The sequence below is a fragment of the Vulpes lagopus genome, chromosome 9, assembly GCF_018345385.1.
Source record: "Vulpes lagopus strain Blue_001 chromosome 9, ASM1834538v1, whole genome shotgun sequence".
Taxonomy (NCBI): Eukaryota; Metazoa; Chordata; class Mammalia; order Carnivora; family Canidae; genus Vulpes; species Vulpes lagopus.
The window spans coordinates 37195109-37216804 of NC_054832.1; the positions used below are offsets into that span (position 1 = coordinate 37195109).

General features: G+C 34.1%; 1 protein-coding gene across 15 annotated transcripts in view; it reads right to left on the reverse strand.

Annotated features, from left to right (window-relative positions):
- VPS13B (vacuolar protein sorting 13 homolog B) overlaps positions 1-21696 on the reverse strand; it is a 739627-nt gene that overhangs the window by 593042 nt on the left and 124889 nt on the right. For all 15 annotated transcript variants that reach the window (XR_005989852.1, XR_005989854.1, XR_005989853.1 and 12 more), the window contains one exon: positions 15416-15597. Coding sequence is in view for 12 of the 15 variants with exons in the window: in XM_041768645.1 (XP_041624579.1) it covers positions 15416-15597 (182 nt within the window). In the remaining 3 variants the exon portion in view is untranslated. The remainder of the gene's footprint in view (positions 1-15415; positions 15598-21696) is intronic.

The following is a 21696-nucleotide window of genomic DNA, read 5'->3' on the forward strand; positions in this document are numbered from 1 at the left end:
GGTTATCAGAGGTAGAGGATGGGATGCAGGGTAACCAGCAGTACAATCAAAAGGTACAAACTTCCAGTTGTAACATACAACACGATGACTATAAGTAATGCTGTATGGTATATTTGAAAGTTGCTGAGAGTAGATCCTAAAAGCACTCATCACAAGGGCAAAAAAATGTGTCTCTATATGAGGTGATAGATGCTAAACTTAATGAGGTAATCATTTCACAGTGCAAGTTAAGTCATTATGCTGTACACATTAAATTTATATAGTGCTATAAATCCACTATATCTCAATGAAACTGAAACTAAATAAGGAGGAAATATCATTATACTTGCTTATTAAGAGAAAAGTACCATGGTTTCATACAATCTGAACTTTCTTTTTTTCAGGTTTTAGTTAAATTCAAGTTAGTTCACATGTGTGTAATATTAGTTTCAAGGGTAGAATTTGGTGATTAATTGCAATATTACACCCAGTGCTCATTACATGAAGTGCTCTCCTTAATACTCATCACTTGATTATCCCTTCCTGCATCCATCTTCCCTCTAACAATCCTCAATTTGTCCCTGTAGTAGCTTCTTATGGTTTGCCTCCCTGTTTTTATTTTTTCCTTCCCTTCTCCTATGTTCATTTGTTTTGTTTCTTAATTTCCATATATGAGTGATATCATATGGTATTTGTCTTTCTTATTTCCCTTAGCATAATACTCTCTAGTTCCTTCCACAGCATTGCAAATGGCAAGATTTTATCCTTGTTGATGACTAATATTCCATTGTATATATACACCACATCTTCTCTAACCATTCATCAGTTGATGGACATCTGAGTTCTATGTTTTGATTATTGTGGATAATGCTGCTATAAACACTGGAATGTATATGCCCCTTCAAATCACTATTTTGTGTATCCTTTGGATAAATACTAAGTAGTGAACTCTTGCCCATTATATAAGGATATCTCTAAAATTGACTTTACATGCAAAGTTAAGTCCTTTTTGCATCTGCTTACTAAAGATGGTCATCTAATTCCCTCTGTAGCAGTGACTGCCCCACCTTACAACCAAAACAACAAGGATGAGAGTAAAATAATCAATGGGCTTGTAGAAAATAAAAAATGTCTGGCTGGTAGGCTCCTACAACCAAGTACCATCTCCTATTCCTTAGTCACTGGTCATCTGAGATCGTTCTCACATATACCCTTAATTTTGTAGTCCAAAGAATACCAAAGCAATAAGAAAGGCAAGCAAGTATTTTTATTTTTTTAAGTTCTTATAACATGGAAGTTTATCATTCAATTTCCAGGCATTCAGCTTTCTAACACTACTTCAGGAATACTCTTGACATAAGGTCACTAAAAGTAAATGTATAATGTGTGTACACACAAACCCTGCAAAAACAATTTTAGATCTGATCCAGTGAAATCCAGTGGTGACCAACATTAAGAATAATGTACAGTGCTATACCCCAATAGAACATAGCTCAATGAAAGGGGAATCTCAGAATACTAGGGTCAATAAAAGATTTCTATGATAGGATTAGACATGAGGCACAGAAAACTTATAGTGTAAAAGGAGTTACTCTGTTCTGGAAAATTAGTCATAAGATAGGGAATGCTGATTCCCAGAACATATACATACAAGTGAGGCTAAGTAAATAGGATTCTGGAAGAACATTCATCTGCTCTCCTCTCTATTCACTTAAACACAAAACTAGCCCATCTGATTTAATATTCAGGATTGTGCTCATATGCAGAAAATATTAGTACATTCTTAATTTTAAAGTGTGCTCACAGAAAAATGAATAATTATGTGGTTCTTCATTTCTTAATAATTATCACATACACTGTAACTTTTAATACCTGACCATGAGTTCAAGTGAAATGAAATCTTTAAATTCAACATTCATGTTAACACAAAATTCATATACAGGCACTTTAAAACCCTTAAAATTCACAAATGTGAAGTCTTTTTACCCCAACTTAAATATCAAAAAGCCTTACTGGTATCTCTTAATGCAAATCTAATTCAACACATTTTTATTTTTAAGACAAAGATAAATTTGTAGTCATTACCTTACTGGAAAGAACATTTTTGTGACAGCTCAGAAGTATTTCTGAACATGTTGGAGGTGTTTTGTAGATGTGGGAAAATAAGCAGTTTGCAAACAGAGGAACAGAAAAAGTACATCACTATTCCACAGTCTTTTTCCTAAATGGTTAAAGAATTATTCAACAACTCCAAAACCCTTTTTATATGCACACCTGGGAAGAATACCATATCCATAACTTTCCTCGGAGTTATACTGAACTGATGTGGTTTTAGACCAGATGTTTAAATGTTACAGTATGTACATTTTCTTCCCCTCTTCTAAGGCAGAAGTAAAGTAAGAGGAATATTTGACTTCACTCCACAAGAGACCTATTTAATAGTTTGGCGGTTATGTAAGTAAAGGTAGCTTGGCTAAGTCAATGTTGACGACATACAGAACGACATGATCCTAATGAGTTGGAAAATATTGGCTCTCATGAGAATAGACCAGATGCTACTGAGCTGAGAAAGCTACTGTATTATTGAATTTCATTTTTATGAGGTAAAATTTATTATTCAACCATTAAGGTATCCCACATGAAATCTTGCATAAAATACTTTTACAGTTACATTCTGGAAAGTAGATTTTTATTTCAACATTAAGACATCGCTTGAATGAGGGATTCAAATGTCCATTTGATCACTTTCAGCACAGATTTTAAAGTCTGAAAGCAATTTTCCTATAAATACCAGATTAATGGAACTACATTGTGAACAAAACAATGAACTACCTAAATAAGGAGAAAGTGGTAGCAAGTCCTTGTCTTCCTGAACAAAAAATAGCCATGTTGGCCTATTTTATCTTCTGGAGAATGACAAAGGTTAGAATTTCAATGATTTGAGTACCATCAGAAACATGAACAAAAATATGTAATTCAATCATCCCAATTAACATATATTTAGTTCAAACATGATCAGCTCTGTTTTATTATTAATGATTTATTACCTTAGTTAGACTTCTAATACTTGCTATTTTTTTATTACATAATTGCTGATGTAGTAGCAAACTAATTATCTTACCATCTTTCTGGTCTCATTTACCAGAGATAGAGTTTGATATAGCAGAAATTATAGTAACAGAAAGGTCTTAAGCTTACCCAAATTAATTAGTGAGTATCTGTAGGATGATATTTAAGAAAAACACTACATTGTCCTAAGCATAAATTTTCACATGTGTAACACAGGACATATAATGTGCCAACATCAATATTACTGGTAAGAAGCCAGGGAAATTAATGCATAAGAGACATCAACCTAAAAAAGGTAAGCCAATTCAGACAATTCAAGTAAGTGTTATGGTATCCAGTCCCAATGGTATGCAGCTCACTAGGGGGAAAATTATTAGTAGACAGCTATAAAGCAAGAAGAAGTAGAAAAAAGGATAAGGTTTCAAATTTCTATTATCCCACCATGTTGCAACACCTATTTATAGATTTATTATTCTACTCCCTTTTGGAGTCCCTAGAAGAGAGAATATATGGCTCCTCATAGGTTTCTCTGAACTAGGTGTGGCCTCTTGTAAATTGCTATTTAAAGGGGCACAATGCACAGTTTCTTATTAAGTCCAAACAAAGACATCTAACCGATACCTTGAATTTTATTTTTCAGTCATCAAGTTCACTGTTCATTAACCTACCTTACTCTTTTGCCTTACTCTTTGAATTTACATTTGCCATTTATCTTCTAAGCTAAAACACTGGATCAATCCCAGTTCTGACAATGTTTATCACAGTCTCCAAGAACCTGATACCCTAGAACAACGTCCATAGGTAGTATCCCCATATGTATGATTTTAGCAGGATTCTATATCCAGGAAAAGAAAAACAAATCAACTCCACAAACAATATTTTGTACTCACAAGAATCTAGGAGTAGATAAGATATTATCATCATTTTATAGATGAGAAAGTTAAGCAAAACTCAATGAAACAACGGACTTTCCTTCAGACATATACTTAGTTACTGACAGGATTTCCACACTACAATTTAGCGCTCTCTCCTAAATTTCAACTAAACAAAAAAAATATTCTTATCATCTGACATACAGTAAGACTTAAACTACACCAATATCTATATATAATATACAGATTACTAATATTAGATGCATAAAATTGTTTTTAAGAAGCATGAGCACAGAGCTTTGTATTACTTATTTTAATATCTTCTAATTTTATTCTAATTTTTGAAAGAGATGAGAAAAAGTTATTGTAGCTTTATAGAACATGTCTTTTTATTCAATATTCACAGATTCTCTTAACAACTCTTAAATCCATCACAAAACAGAAATAACTGATTCAACAAACTAAAATCATCCCATTACTGTGGCATACTATAATACTGAGTTTGTTAAAGAAAACATATTTTCTACCGAAAGGCATTTTGTAGATTTGATGCTTGAAATTAAATTTGATATTGCATATTTCTGAAGCATCATTATTATCCAACATTTAGAATGAGATAACTAAGGCACAAAGTTGTGGCATATTCTGTTTTAAGAGCAATGAAATTCAACACAACATTATTTGATTTTATACACACAAACCTACTTAACAGCTTCAGTTATTAAAAGGAAAAATATGGTATTAAATAGGTATTTTTATAAAATTAATCAAGTTAATAAAATGTGAAATAATTCGGTACTTGTAAAGCAAGAATAACATTATGTTTATTTCCTTAGTATTCTATTTAAAAAGGCAGCATAAATAGGAACATATAAAAATTAGCTACCAAATTAATTTATTTCCCTTGAGTGATAAATTATTTTGCCACTTTTCATTGGCCACTCTTCACTAAGAGCTTTATGTTATTATAATCAGGGAATCAATAACCATATTATCTTAGCTATCATGATTTCAAAATAAACATTATTCATCTTTAAAATTTTCCAGAAATGTCCTACACTCCATTACGTACATTATGCCAGTAACACAGTGCCATCGCCTAGCACATTTTCCAAAAAGACATAAATATCAATACTGTATCTTCTAGGCAAGGAATTCTGGAATTTGAAAAGCATGTCATTAATTATTATCAAATTCTTTGAACACTCTCTCTGGAAAAATACTAAATTTTCTTTTTGTTATTCAAGCATTTCTCAGGTCCTCAGTTTCCCAAACTCAAAATTTCAAGAGGCAATTGAACAGAAATTTAACTACTATTCTCACCAATGAAAAGGTAGGTAGGGCACTAACAATGTACATCTTTCATGTTTATAAATATAATAAGCATAATACTTTTACTATGGTATATGCATTCTATTTGATTATATTCTTATCAACTCTTAGTAGTAACCAACAAAGTTAATTTCAAATCTAACTAATAAGTCACAATCTGCATTTAAATGAAATGGTAAAACAGAATCTCAATTACAGATAAATCTTTCTAAAAATGACAAAAATCAGTAACAGTTCAGTTCAGATATGACAATGTTGTGTTGTTTTCTAAGATTTTATTTATTTATTCATGAGACACAGAGAGAGAGAGGCAGAGACACAGGGAGAGGGAGAAGCAGGCTCCATTCAGGGAGCCCAATGTGGGACTCGATCCCGAGACTCTGGGATCACGCTCTGAGCTGAAGGCAGACGCTTAACTGCTGAGCCACTCAGGCATCCTAACAATGTTGTTTTGATGATAGTAGAGATAACACACAGAAATTTCTTACTTGTAAGCAGAATATGTTGCAGAATAGACATGGAGAAAACAAAATGAGAAAGGAAAAATTTAATCTAGAAAGTCAGCATCACTGACTTGGTCTTAGAATCAAGCAGAATAATAATAGCAGGAAGGATTCTGTGATGTAGGAAAGTTTGAAATAATTAAAACAACAAAAAGTAAAAGAAAATGGACCTGTAACAAAGAAACATGGCATTCTAAATGATAACAAAATCCAATGTAAAGATTATACCTAAAGCTACAATAAAGGGAAAATTAGACAAGTCACCATCAGAAAAGTGGAAAGACAACCCATAGAATTGCAGGAAACATTTCCAAACCATACAACTGATAAGGGGCTTGTATCTAAAATACATAAAGATTCTCATGGCTTAAAACAAAAAGATAAACAGGCCAAATAAAAAATAAACAAAGGACTTAAATAGACATTCTCCATGGAGAATACATAAATAGCCAATACATGAAAAGATGTTCATCATCATTAGCCATAATAAAGATGCATATCAAAACCACAATGAGACAGTACTACTTCATATGCTCTAAGATAACTAGAACCAAAATGATAGGTAATAACAGTATAAGGAGAATGTGGAAAAACTGGAACATTCATATACTGCAGGTGGGAATATACAATGGTGCAGCTGCTTTGGAAAATAGCCTAGTAGTTCCTCAAAAGGTTAATTACAGACTTACCCTATGAGCCAACAATTCTACAAGAGAAATGAAAGCCTATGTCTACACAAAAACTCATACATGACTGCTCATGGCATTATTCAGAACAGTCAAAAGTAGAAACCACTCAAAGGTCAACCAACTGATGAATGGATAAACAAAAGATGGTATACAGATACAAAGGAATACTACTCAACAATGAATAGAAATGATATACATGCTACAATATGAGTAAACTTCAAAAACAACATGCTAAGTGAAAGAATTCAATCACAAAGTACTATATTTCATATGGTAATTTATATGAAATGTCCAGAACTAACACATCCATACAGACCAAAAGCAGATTAGTGATTGTTAGATGGACTTCTGGCTTGGATAGTGACAGCTAAACAATCTGGAACTTCTTTTGGGGGTAATGAAATTGTTCTAAAATTAGTATCAGTAATGGAAACAGAACTCTGAATCATACTACAAGGTAAGTACTATGTACCTGAAAAGAGTGAATTAACAACATGGTATGTGAGTTATAACTCAATAAAACTCTTTTTAAGAAGATTTGGGGTGCCTGGGTGGCTCAGTGGTTGGGCATCTGCCTTCAGCTCAGATCATGGTCTCAGGGTCCTAGGATCAGGCCTCATGTCAGGCTCCCTGCTCAGCAAGGAGTGCTTCTCTCTCTCTCTCCCTTCCCCACTGCCAACTCATACTCTCTCTCTCAAATAAATTTTTCAAAAAATAAATCTTTAAGAAGCTTTGACAGAAGGAATGAAAATGAGGTGGGAAACCAAGGTAAACACCACAAAAAAAAAAAAGAACGACAAAGAAAAAAAAAACTATAGGCCAATATCCCTCATGAATATAGATTTTAAAAACTCAAATCCAACAATACATTTTTAAAAATCATACACCATGACCAAGCAGAATGTATTCCCAGGATACAAGAGTGGTTCTATATTTGCAAAACAATCAACATGATACTTCAAATCAGTAAGAGAAAAAATAAAAACCATATCATCAGGACACCCAGGTGGCTCAGTCAGTTAAATGTCTGCCTTAGGCTCAGGTCATGATTTCAAAGTCCTGGGATCCAGCCCCACATCAGGCTCCCTGCTCAGCAGGGAGTATGCTTCTTTCTTTCCTTCTGTCATCCTCACCCCTGGTCTCCCTCCCCCGTTAGTGCACATTCTCTCTCAAATAAATAAAATCTTAAAAAAAAAAAAATGACCATTTCGACAGAGAAAAGGCATTTGACAAACTCCCACATCCATTCACGTTAAAAAACCCTCAACAAAAGAAATCTAAAGGGAAGATACCACAACATAATAAAGATCTTATATATATTTAAAAAAAAAAAAAAGCCACAGTCAACATCATACTCAATTGGGGAAAACCTGAGAGGTTTTCTCCGAAGGTCAGGAATAAGACCTTTTTTTTTTTTTTACACACTTTTAAAACTTTATTTATATAAAAAACTCATTTGTTTTTAAAAGCATTAACAAGAGAGAAAGAAAAAACAGGAAAGGTATGGAGCAGAAGACATGCCCCTTAGTAGTATTCAGTGGGGAGGTGGGATTTTTGGTTCTCTGGAATTGAATGTTTAGTGTTTTTATAAACAAAAAAGAAAAAAAAATAGTTAAAGGTCCCCAAAAGCCCATGGCTGTTCTATTATCCACACCGCACCAAGAAAAAGAGCACAGGAAAAGAGCAGAAGAGGACAAGAGAAACCAAGAGTGGAGCCAGGTCCAGATGGGGACAATTTCCCCTGTGCAGTATGTTCTTAGAGTCAAAGAGGGGAAAAGGCTCCTTTTTGCCAGAAAAGGAGTGGGAAGAAATGGGGGGAATAAGGGATTTTAATGCATAGGGGAAGGGAAGGGGATAGTGGGTTGTGCACTTTTCTCCTACCCCGTAGCCTCAATATATCAGGGGAGGGGGAGAGAGAAGGATAAAGATTTCCAGTTGCATTGAACAGAGCTTTTAGATTAAGGGGAGGAATAAAAGGCAAATAAAGAAAAGGGTTTAAAAAAAAAAAGTCAACCAGCACAGCAGCTGATTCCTCTAGCCCAACCCACTAATAAACACTAAACTGAAAGGACGAGGTACTGGGGGGCGGGGGCAAGGGCATTCTCATCACTTTTATTCTAGACACAGCAATTAGACAACATAAAGAAATTAAAGGCATCTAAATTGGTAAGGATGAAGTAAAATTCTATTTGCAGGTGACATTAATACAATACATACAAAACCCTAAGGACTCCACCAGAAAAAACATAAAATTCATAAATGAATTCAGTAAAGTCTCAGGATACATAATCATTGTACAGAAATCTATTGCATTCCTATATACTAATAATAAAGCAGCAGAAAGGTAAGGAAATAATACCATTTATAATTGCACCAAAAACAATAAAATATCTAGGAATAAACTTCAAGACGTGAAAGATCTAGACTCTGAAAACTAGAAAACACTAATGAAAAAAATTGAAGACAACACAAAGAATGGAAAGACATTCCATGTTCATGGGTTGGAAGAACAAATTTTGTTAAAATGTCTATACTAACTGAAGCAATCTACAAATTTAATGTAATCCCTATCAAAAATTTTGAAATCAAAAACTTTGATAGGGATTACAGTATTTTTCACAGAACTAGAACCATACTAAGATTTGTATAGAACCACCAAAGACCTTAATAGCCAAAGCAATTTTGCAAAAGAAAAACAAAAGAGAAAAAAAAAAAAAAGAGAAGTATTGTAATTTCAGACATCAAGTTATATTACAAAGCTGTAGTAATCAATACAGAATAGCCATATACATTAATGGAACAGAACAGGAAACCTAGAAATGAACCCACAACTATACAGTCAATCTTCAAAAGAACAGGAAAAATATCCAATGGAATAAAGACAGTATCTTCAACAAATGATGTTGGGAAAACTGTGCAGGAACATGCAGAAGAATGAAACTGGACCACTTTCTTACACCATACACAAAGATAAATTCAAAATGGATGAGAGACCTGTGAGATCGGAAATCACAAAAATCCAAGAAGAGAACACGGGCAGTAATCTCTCTGACGTCAGCCAGAGCAACTTCTATCTAGATATATCTCCTGAAGCAAGGGCAACAAAAGCAAAGATAATTTTTTTGGGACTTCATCAAAATAAAAATCTTCAGCACAGTGAAGGAAACAATCAACAAAACTAAAAGGCAACCTACATAATGGGAGAACATATTTGCAAATGACCTATCTGATAAAGGGTTAGTATTCAAAGTAAAGAACGTATACAAATCAACACCCAAAAAAATAACCCAACTAAAAAATGGGCAGAAAATATGAATAGACATTTTTCCAAAAAAGACATCCAGATGGTCAACAGACTCATGAAAAGATGCTCAACATCACTTATCATCAGGGAAATTAAAATTATGAGAGGTAGCACCTCACACTTGTCAGGATGACTAAAATCAACAACTCAAGAAACAAAAGGTGTTCATGAGAATGTGGGCAAAAGGAAACCCTCTTGCACTAACTGTAAACTGGTGCACTCTGGAAAATAGTATGGAGGTTACTCAAAAAGTTAAAAATAGAACTACCCTTCGATCTTGCGATCCCACTGATACGTATTTACCCAAAGAGTACAAAAAACACTAATTCAAATGGATACATGCATCCCTATGTTTACTGCAGATTATTTACAATAGCCAAATTATAGAGGCAGACCAAATGTCCACCAATAGATGAATGGATAAAGATGATGTGGTGTGTATATGGATAGCTAGCTAGACAGATAGAAATATTAGCCTTAAAAAAGAATGAAATCTTGCCATTTGCAACAACATGGATAGAGGTAGAGAGCATAATGCTAAGTGAAATAAGTCAGAGAAAAACAAATACTATGATTTCACTCATATGTGGAATTTAAGAAGCAAGACACAGGAATAAAGGAAAAAGAGAGAGAAGAGAGAAAGAGAGAAACCAAGAAACAAACTCTTAACTACAGAGAACAAACTGATGGTTACTAGAGGGAAGATGATGGGAATGCGTGAAATAGATGATGGGGATTAAGGAGTACACTTATGATGAGCACCGAGTAATGCATAAAACCGCTGAATCACCATATGGTACATCTAAAACCAAAATGACACTGTATGTTAACAACACTGGAATTAAAATAAAAATAGAAACAAAAGTGAACTGTATAATAAAAATAAATTAATATTTAAAAGAAAAAAAGAAAGGTATGTATCTGGCATAGGGGAATGAAGTAAACACGGGCAAAGGCATGAATGTGGAAAAGAATGTAATCTTTTGGAAGAACAAGTAGAATATAATTAGTATAGAGTTGAATCCAAGTAAAGACTATGTTGACTTTACTGTGTTAAAGCACTAGCTATCTAAGAAAAAAGGATAATGTAGGAGAATGTTATCAAACCATAATTATGTTCATTATAAAAAGAGGGAAAAGGGACAACAGAAATTAGATGCTGTAGGCTATTAACTATCAATAACAAGAGAGCAGGTAGCCCAGTAGGAAGGTAAGCTAGAAGTAAGACTGTGATGGAAGGTGAGGCATAATAAATGTTAAAGAGAAGTGCTTAACTTACAACAAACTGGAGAACGGAACTTCACACGTTATGAAAATAGAAGTCTGAGAGGCTCAAGAATGTATATAGAATAACACAATACTACAAGCACTCTACTAAGAAGATAATAAGCAGAATAAGATTGGGGATAGGAAAAAGATATAAGAAAACTGGACACCTGGAAATCTGGCCCTTTAAAATAATTTAGCTGATTCTTTTAATTCACTATTATCAATTTTATAGCTGCTTAATTTGATTAAAATAAATAAATAAATAAAGTTCCTTGGTAAAGAAGGAAAACTTCCTAACATCATCCCATTTCACTCACTTCCTCTAATCTGCAAAAAATATTTCCACTAATTTTAGGTTTCTTAATGACAAAACACCAGGTTATATGAATCACTTAACCTTTATTTACTTGTCTTGATCTATTCTGTAACCTCTGTGCCAGAATTTTGTTAGGACAATTTTTTCAGAGTAAGAAATTTTAAATAAGATGTTTTATCACAGCACAATCCATTTGATAAATTCAGAAAAGGAAATACAGAATTAGTTTGGTTAGAAAAAAGGGAAATTATAACAGTAAAAAACACCATCACCTGCTTATTAACAGGAATTATAAGGTGATCTAAGCCAGTTGACAAAAACAAAAATTTTAAATCAAGTAGATTAATACTGTGAGACAGTAAGCCCCCCCCCCAAAAAAAACACCATAAGAGATAGAAATTTGACCCAAAAAATGAATTAGATAATTTCAGACTGTGACAAATGCCACTGCCAATGAATGCATCACTGTAGGCCTTATGAGAAAGGACCTAAAATAAAATAACAGATTTTATATAGTAACTCCACATAAGATTATGGCCATCTGATGGGAATAACATAACATCTTAGTCCATTCAGGCTGCTATGACAAAATACCAGACCGGGCAACCTATAAACAACAGAAATTTATTTCTCATTTCTTGAGGTTTAAAGTCCCAGATAAAGGTGCCAGCATGGTTGGGTTATAGCAAAAACCTCTTCTGGGTTGCAGAGTACCAACTCCTTGTTATGTCCTCACGTGGTAGAAAGGGCAAAGGAACATTCTCAGGCCTTTTTTTTTAAAGACATTAATTTCATAGGGACTCCTCCCTCATGATTTAATAACCTTGCAAGAGCCCCAATTACCTAATACCATCACACTGGTCATTAGAATTTCAACATATGAATTTTGGGGGCATAAAGACATTCAAACTATGGCACATGATAATGCAGTCTACCTACATATTCAACAACTTAAAAAGATTTTTTGAATGAGTGTAAGAAAATATCACCCTTGTAATGTATACAACTACATGCAATTTAGCATTTTCACAAGTATAAGAATATCAACATTATTTAATTCCAGAACATTTTTATTACCCAAGAAATTAAAACAAACAAACACCTCACATCTAATGGCAGTCATTCCCCATTCTTCCTTTTCCCTAGACTCTGGCAACCATTAATCTTTCTGTTTATATGGATTTGCCCATTGTAAGCATTTCATATAAATGGAATCATAATATGTGACTTTTTGCATCTGGCTTCATATACTTAGCATGGTGTTTCAAGGTTCATCAATATTATAGCATGTATTAGTACTTCATGCCTTTTTACATTTGAAAAATATTCCATTATACAGATATAAAACATTTTTATTAATCCATTCATTAGTTAATAGACTTGTGTATTGTTTACACATTTTAGCTATTAGGAATAACGCTTTGTGATCTCCTTTATACATAGGTCCTAAAAATGTTGATTTCATAGAGGCAGAGAGGAGAAATAACAGTGGTTACCAGGAGCAGAAAGAAGGAGCAAATGAGAGATGTTGGCCAAAAGGTACAAAGCTGGAGTTATATAGAATGAGTAAGTCCCATGAATATGAAGTACAGCATGATGACTATAGTTTATACTATATACTGTATATTTGAAGTTTACTAAGATAGATTTTGGGTACTCAAACCACATTAAAAAAAAAAACAGTAACTGTGAGGTAATATATATGTTAATTACCTTGACTATAGTAATCATTTCACCATGTACCTCAAAACAACAATCTGAGTACCTTAAATATATAAAAAAAATTTTAATTAATCACCTTACATGCAAAAAAATAATGCTATGAACATTCATGTATAAGATTTTGGGGGAAGCAGGCAGCCCAGGTGGCTCAGTGGTTTAGTGCCGTCTTCAGCCCAGGGTGTGAACCTGGAGACCTGGGATGGAGTCCCACGTCAGGCTCCCTGCATGGAGCCTGCGTCTCCCTCTGCCTGTGTCTCTTTCTCTCTGTGACTCTCATGGATAAATAAATAAAATCTTAAAAAAAAAAAAAAAAAAAAAAAAGAAGGTCTGGAAGATTTTGGGGGACATAAGTTTTCGATCTTCTGTGTATACCTAAAAGTAAAACTGCTGGGTCATATGGTAACTCTACATTTAACTTTTTTTAAAAAAAAAGAGTTTATTTATTCATTCATGAGAGACACAGAAAGAGAGGCAGAGACATAGGCAGAGGGAGAAGCAGACTCCCACAGGGAGCCTGATGTAGGACTCGATCCCAGGACCCCAAGATCATGACCTAAGCCAAAGGCAGATGCTCAACCACTGAGCTACCCAGGCGCGCTCTAACTTTCTGCCCTGAGCATGGAGGCCAACAAAATAGGGATCAATCTCACAACCCCAAGATCATGACCTCAGCCAAAACCAAGAGTCACACACTTAACTGAGTGAGCCACCCAGGCATCCCTTGACATTTAACTTTTTAAAGATAATGACTACCAAGTTTTTCCCAAACAGCCGTTATCCTTTAAGCTAATTTAGTAGCAACACACAAATACCAAACAAGCAGAAAAGAAAAAACATCGATTTTTTTTACAAAGCATAGTTGAAAAAGTACGGAAAGAAACAAACAGTAAAATGATAGAAACAAAGTCACAAAACAATCACATCAACCTCAATGGATTAAATTTGCTAGCTAAAATACAGACTATAAAATTTCATTTAAAATATCTAGCTATATGCCCTAAACATATACCTAAACCATAAAAACAGACAAGTTTTAAGTAAAAGAATGCAAGAGGAAGCACAGACAAATGCCAAACAAAAGGAAGTTGGTTGTAATTATGTTAATATAAAAAAAAATAGATTTAAGTCAAATGACTGCCTGAGGGATAGATTCACTACATTTAATTAAAAAAATCAATTTAAAAAGAGATTATAATATGTATATATGTGTGGAAGGAGGGTTATGTGTTCATATACACACACCAAAATTTGCATTCTATTATGGAAGACTCAAAGAATTTAAAGGCCTTTCATAAGCTCCAAGTTAACAACTTCTAGGCTAATGAAACATTTGCTTTGTCATTCTTTATAAAATCCTAGAACCTGACAACGGAAAACTATATAAAATTTTACAAAAAAAAAAAAAAAAAGAAAAAGAAAGAAAGAAATTTTACCTTAGTCATTAGGCATGTCATAAAAGGGCTCTCTAATTAAAATGCTTTTTTTTTTTTTTTAGAATGTATAATATATTCTCCCATAGTAAGGTCTTAAAGTCTTCAAAAGCACCATATAAGAACAACAGAAAAGCCAGTGTCTTATTTTCATAGGGAAATGAAGTAGAAATTCATAGGCTATTATTTATAAGAATGATTATATTTAATAAAAATATATCCTCTTTAAAAGCTACTTTTGTACTACCGACAGAAGTCAGATGATTATTTTAAATTGAGACAACTAAAAAAAAGTAAGCCTTCTTTAAGTTTTTCTTGTTCACCTGCAAAGTAAGTGACAGGATAAAGATAACATATCCTATATTGGCATCAAAGACTTTTTACTTTTAGTAGGTAACTCATTTATTCAAAATACATGTAAGACTAATTTTTTCACACAAAAAGGATAATTTGCTTACCAAGTCTTAAAATATTATGATGAATAATTTTATTCTAATTTTCCAGCATACTCAAACATACTGTACTTATACCTGATTTGGCTATCATTTCAAGCATACATATTACATTTATCCCCTCAGAAGTTATCCATGTAAGGTCAAAGGGTTAATTGTGCAAGAAGTTGGTAAAAATAAATAAATAAATAAATAAATAAGACAGAGAGAGGGAGAGAGGGAGGGAGAGAGGGAGGCAGGGAGGGAGAGGAAACTTCCTGAAACTATAAAATACATCCAGAAATTGGTGGCAGAGAATAAACCTTAATGGCTTACCTCATATCCTGAATTTTACACAGGAGTTGTAAATATCCATTTGCACAGATATATAGTACACAACTTAAGTTCAGCAGGATATACTTAAGGATTTAAATAATAAAATATTAGTAACCTCTAATAAGAATTTTCCATATTTTTGCCAGTAAGATTGTTCTCTTACCTGTAGTTTGGAAAATTTCATTCATCAAAGCTTCATTCACTGATAAAGAGTTAAGATTTCCAATATGAGACCAACTTTGATATATTGCTTGAAGTAGAAGTGTCTGTGCCCTTGTAGCTTGAATTGTAAGATTTGGAAGTTCAAATATACCTTCAGTTATAGCAATCTGAGATCTTTCAGTCCTGCATAAGAAAAAAGAAAGAATAACAATATAGTAGACATTCAAAATATTTTAAATTAAATCAAATACATATGCAATTCCACATTAAATTTCACAATTGCAGAAACCTTACAATACAAAAATACAAAATAAAATAATGTCCATACATTGATTATATATATATATACACACACACTCTGTTCAATCATAGTCTTTCAACCTAGACAATCTTCAGAAAGAATAATCAAAACAATACTAGTTAACAAGAAAATTTACTGCCAATTCTGCATTGTTCTAAATGTCTTGTATCTATTAACTCACTGAATCAAATATCATAGAACTATTATGTAAAAATATAAAAATTTAAATCCAGGGATTCTAATCCAGAGCCCTCCATCCTATACTTCCTCACCAAGTATTTATGAAATATTTACATTATATCCAGGTTCCTACTTGCCAGTAACAGAAAAATTTTTTTTAAATTTCTGCCCTGGAATATCTAATTCACTGATTCCTTATTTGTTTGTTTCTTTTTTTGAATGAAGTACCCTATATAATTAAATTTTCCAAATAGCAAAGCTTCAAAATAAGAAAATAATATGTCTGTGAACAAGATAATAGTTAATGAAATATGCAAGATAAAGTGGAAAAAAGAAAAACCAAGAGAAAGAAAAAAACTGGAATACTACTACAGACTGTCATCCTACTCTCTTCACAACCCTATTAAACCTCTACCCTTTATCATCATGCCAAAAATATCCACAGAGTATTGAGCATCTCTTGTATAAAACCTCAAAACCCAATTAATCCTCTTATTCCAGCCACTGCTATGAAGACCAATTAATACAGATTTTCACAGGTATTGCTTAAGACAATTGGATGGTAAGAGACTCCAATTGGCACTATTTTGTATTCATGTATGGAGAGCCTGAAAATGTAGGGATAAATGCTTTCTCCCCTCTTATTTCCCTGACAATTTTGAAATGCATTTCATAGTTCTCTTCAGAAGGTTCCAGGAGATTGAGGATCAAAGAAGAAAAAGGACTCAAACAATTGCAAAGACCTTTAATGAGCTTTGGGACAATGTCAGGAAACCTCAAACAGGTATAACTGGGAGTCCCAAAGTAGAGGAGGTAATTGAGAAAAGTGAAACAGAAAAATATTTAAGGCAATAATGGTCAATATTTTCTGAATTTAAACAATAAACCATAAAATCTTAGTAATTCAACCAACCCCAAGTATGAAAGACTTAAAACTCATACCAGACACATTATAATCAAATTGCTGAAAACCAATGTTAAAGAGAAAACAATCTTTTTTTAAAGACTGATTGATTGATTTCAGAGAAAGAGAGTGAGCAAGCCAGCACAAGCAGGGGAAGGAATAGAGGGAGAGGAAGAGAGAAAATCTTCATTCTCCAATGAGTGCAGAGCCTGAGGCATGGCTCAATCCCAGGACTCCAAGATCATGACCAAGAGTCAGCCACTTAACAGGTTAACTCTAGATTCACCCAGGTGCCCTTAGAGAGAAAACAATCTTAAAGGCAGGCAGGGAGTACAAAAACAGGTCAGAACAAAGAAACAAATTGAAACTCATTTTACAACCAGCATTATTACCCAGATACCAAAACCAAAGACACTACAAAAAAGGAAACTTTATTATCAATAGACCTAATAACCATGATGCAGAAGTCTTCAAAAGAATATAAGCAAACCAAATTCAACAATACACTTAAAAGGATCATATACCATGACCAAATAGGATTCTCTCCAGGGATGCCAAGATGGTTGAAAACCAGCAAATCAACCAACATGATACACCATATTAATAAAGTTAAGGATAAAAATCACACGATCATCTCAATATATGCAGAAAAAGGTAACAAAATTCAACATCCATTTATGGTAAAAACACTGGAAAAAGTGGATATATAGGAAACACTTCTACATAACAAAGTCCACATATATGACAATCCCACAGCTAACTTCACCACAATGGTGAGAAGTTAACAGCTTTTCTTCTAAGATCAGAACAAGACAAGGGTACAAATTTTTTTGGTATGTTAGAAGTAAAACTGTCACTATTTGCAGATGATATGATACTATAATATAGAAAATCCTGACAAATGCATCACAAAATTTTTTAAATATATGAATTGAGGGCAACCCCGGTGGTACAGCGGTTTAGCACCGCCTGCAGCCCAGGTTGTGATCCTGGAGACCCGGGATCGAGTCCCATGTGGGGCTCCCTGCGTGGAGCCTGCTTCTCCCTCTGCCTATGTCTCTGCCTTCCACTCTCTCTCTCTCTCTCTCTCTCTCTCTCTCTCTCTGTCTCTGTCTCTATGAATAAATAAATTTTAAAAATCTTTAAAATAATAAATAAAATAAAATAAAATAAATTGACTAAAGCTGCAGGATACAAAATTAATACACTGGAAATCTGTTGCATTTCTGTAAACTAATAATGAACAGAAACTGCATCAAAAATAATACCTAAGAATATAACTCTGGGAAACGAACTAGGGGTGGTGGAAGGGGAGGAGGGCGGGTGTTGGAGGGGAATGGATGACAGGCACTGAGGTGGACACTTGACGGGATGAGCACTGGGTGTTTTTCTGTATGTTGGTAAATTGAACACCAATAAAAATTAATTTAAAAAAATAATAATAATACCTAAGAATAAATTTAACCAAAGAAGTAAAAACTATACTCTAAAAACCCTAAGATACTGATGAAAGAAATAAAAAATGACAGAAATTAATAGAAATATATGCCATGCCAATGGAAGACTTTTGTTAATATACACTGTTAGCATACATAAATTACATACCGTTGTACCTTTGAAGGATTAATATTGTTAAAAAATCCATACTAGGACCCCTAGGTGACTCAGCAGTTGAGCGCCTGATCAGCCTAGGGTGTGATTCTAGAGTCCCACGATAGACTGCCACATCCAGCTCCCTGCATGGAGCCTGCTTCTCTCTCTGCCTATGTCTCTGCCTCTCTCTTTCTGTGTCTCTCATGAATAAATAAATAAAATCTTAAAAAAAAAAAAACAGTCTATACCACCCAAAGCAGTCTACATATTCAGTGCAATCCCTATCAAAATACCAGTGGTATTTTTCACAGACTTAAAATTAATAATCCTAAAATTTATATGGAACCACTAAAAACCAAACGACAAGCATTGTTGAGAAAAAAAGAACAAAGGTATAGATAGTACATTCCCTGACTTTATACTACAAAGTTACAGTAATCAAAACAGTATAGTACTAACACAAAAATAGACACACAGATCAATGGAACAGAGTAGAAAACCCAGAAATGAAACCACAACTAATGGTCAATCTTCAATAAAGCAGGAAAGAAAATCCAATGGAAAAAAGGTGGTCTTTTCAATAAATGTTGTTGGCAAAATTGGACAGGTACATGAAAAAGAGTAAGACAGAATCACCTGGTTACACCATACCAAAAAAAAAATTCAAAATGGGTTAAAGATCTAAATGTGAGACCTGAAACCATAAAAACCCAACAGGAAAATATATGTAAGGGGTGCCTGAGTGGCTCAGTTGGTTAGCACTGATGCTTAATTTCAGCTCAGGCCATAAGATCAAGCCCTATGTGGAGCTGGGCATAGAGCCTGCTTAGGTTCTCTCTCTATCCTCTCCCTCTGCCCTTCCCACCACTCCCACCTTGGATCATGGGTGAGCACAGGCTCTCTTGCGTTCTCTAAGGGGAAAAAAAAAAAGAGAGAGAGAGAGAGAGACAACACAGATGTAACTTCTTTGGCATTGGCCATAGAAACCTTTTCCTACATACGTATCCTCTGGCCAGGAAACAAAAGCAAAAATAAACTATTAGAACTAAATTAACATAAAAGGCTTTTGCACAGCAAAGGAAACCATCAACCAATGAATGAGAGAAAATATTTGCAAAGGATAGATCCATAAAAGGGTCAGAATCCAAAATATATAAAGAACGCACACAACCCAATACCAAAAAAAAAAAAATGATACAATTAAAAAATCAGCAGAGGACATAAATAAACATTTTTCCAAAGAGACATACAGATGGCCAACACACATATTAAAAGGACACTCATCATCAATCATCAGGGAAATGCAAAGCAAAATCACAATGATATACCTTATACCTACTATTAAAATAAATGAATTTTATACATATATATAATAAGTGAGCAAGTGTCAGCAAGGATATGGAAGGAAAAAAAAAAACTCTCCTCTACTGTTGATGGAATGTTAAGTGGTACAATCACTATGGAAAACACTATGGAGTTTCTTCAAAAAATTAAAAACAGAACTACAATAAGATCCAGCAATTCCATTCCTGGGTATCCATCCAAAGAATACAACAACACGAATTAGAAAAAATATATGCACCCTCGTGTTCATTCTACCATTATTTACAATAGCCAAAATATGCAACCTAAGTGATCATCAATCGATGAATAAAGATATGATTTTATATATATATATATATGTGTGTGTGTGTATGTGTGTGTGCGTAGATAGATAGATAGATAGATAGATAGATAGATAGATAGATATTACACACAGTGGATTACTACTTGGCCATTTAAAAAAAGTAATCTTGCCATTTGTGACAACATGAATGGCACTTCAAGGTGTTATGCCAAGTGAAGTCAGACAGAGATAAACACCATGTGATTTCACAAAAAATGTGGAATCTAAAAACAAAAAACCAAACAAAATAATCCAATTTATATATGAGCAAAGAACTTGAATATATATTATATATACAAGTTATCAATAAGCAGTTGATAAGATGCTTAACATCACTAAACAAAAGTGCAGAAGTAGATTCCCAAATACAGAGAACAAACTGTTGGTTCCTAGAGTGGGGGCAGGAGCAGGGAAAGAAGGGCTAAATACTTAGGAAGTATCTTAGCCATTTTAAGATAACATTAAACAAAACTTGGGCGCCTGGGTGGCTCAGTCAGTTAGCATCTGCCTTCAGCTCAGGTCATGATCCTGGGGTCCTGGGATCAGGTCCCACATCAGGCTCCCTGCATGGAGCCTGCTTCTCCCTCTGCCTATGTCTCTGCCTCTCTTTCTGTGTCTCTCGTGAATAAATAAAATCTTAAAAAAAAAAAAAAGTGTGTAGATTTTATTAAAAAAAAAAATCTAATTCCAAGCAAAAGTTGAGCTGACCTGGAGGTGAGAGACAGGTAGGTGAGAGTATCTCTAGAAAGTGATTCAAGCAAATAAACAGTCTGAAAAGTTCATGAGGCAGAACTGGGCAGGCAAGTCCAGGCAATGGCAAAGAGGCCAATGTTGGTATTGCAGTTTGATAATAACCTAATTCACTAGTTCATTGGTTTTCCACCAATCCTACACATAAGAAATATCTGAATAGGCTTTATATAGCCATTGATCTTAAGATTTCATCTAAGCCTGATTCCATAGTTTTCAATGTCCTGAATTTATTTTTATTTTTTTTTTATTTTATTTATTTATGATAGGCACACAGTGAGAGAGAGAGAAGCAGAGACATAGGCAGAGGGAGAAGCAGGCTCCATGCACCGGGAGCCCGACGTGGGATTCGATCCCAGGTCTCCAGGATCGCGCCCCGGGCCAAAGGCAGGCGCCAAACCGCTGCGCCACCCAGGGATCACTATTTTTATTTTTAAATCTCTAATTTTTCACTCTACTTTCAAAAGTTTTCACATAAGGTACTGGATGCAGGACATGAATTTTTTTTAAAAGATTTTATTTATTTATTCATGAGCAACAGAGAGAGAGAGAGGCAGAGACACAGGCAGACAGAAGCAGGCTCCCCACAGGGAGCCTGTTGTGGGACTTGATCCCAGATCCCGGGATCACACCATGAGCCAAAGGCAGACGCTCAACCACTGAGCCACCTAGGCATCCCCAGGACATGAAATTTTAAAAATCTATGGTTCAATTGTGGCTAAATCACTTAATTATGCTTTTAGAAAAAAGAATTACATTAACTTTACTAAGGTTTACTTTCCTCCTTAAAAAAACAAGTATAAACAACACAAACCAAGTATAATAATCCCTTCCTAATCTACTCTGTAACTCAATTACATTTAAGTTTTAATAGACACAGGATTCCTT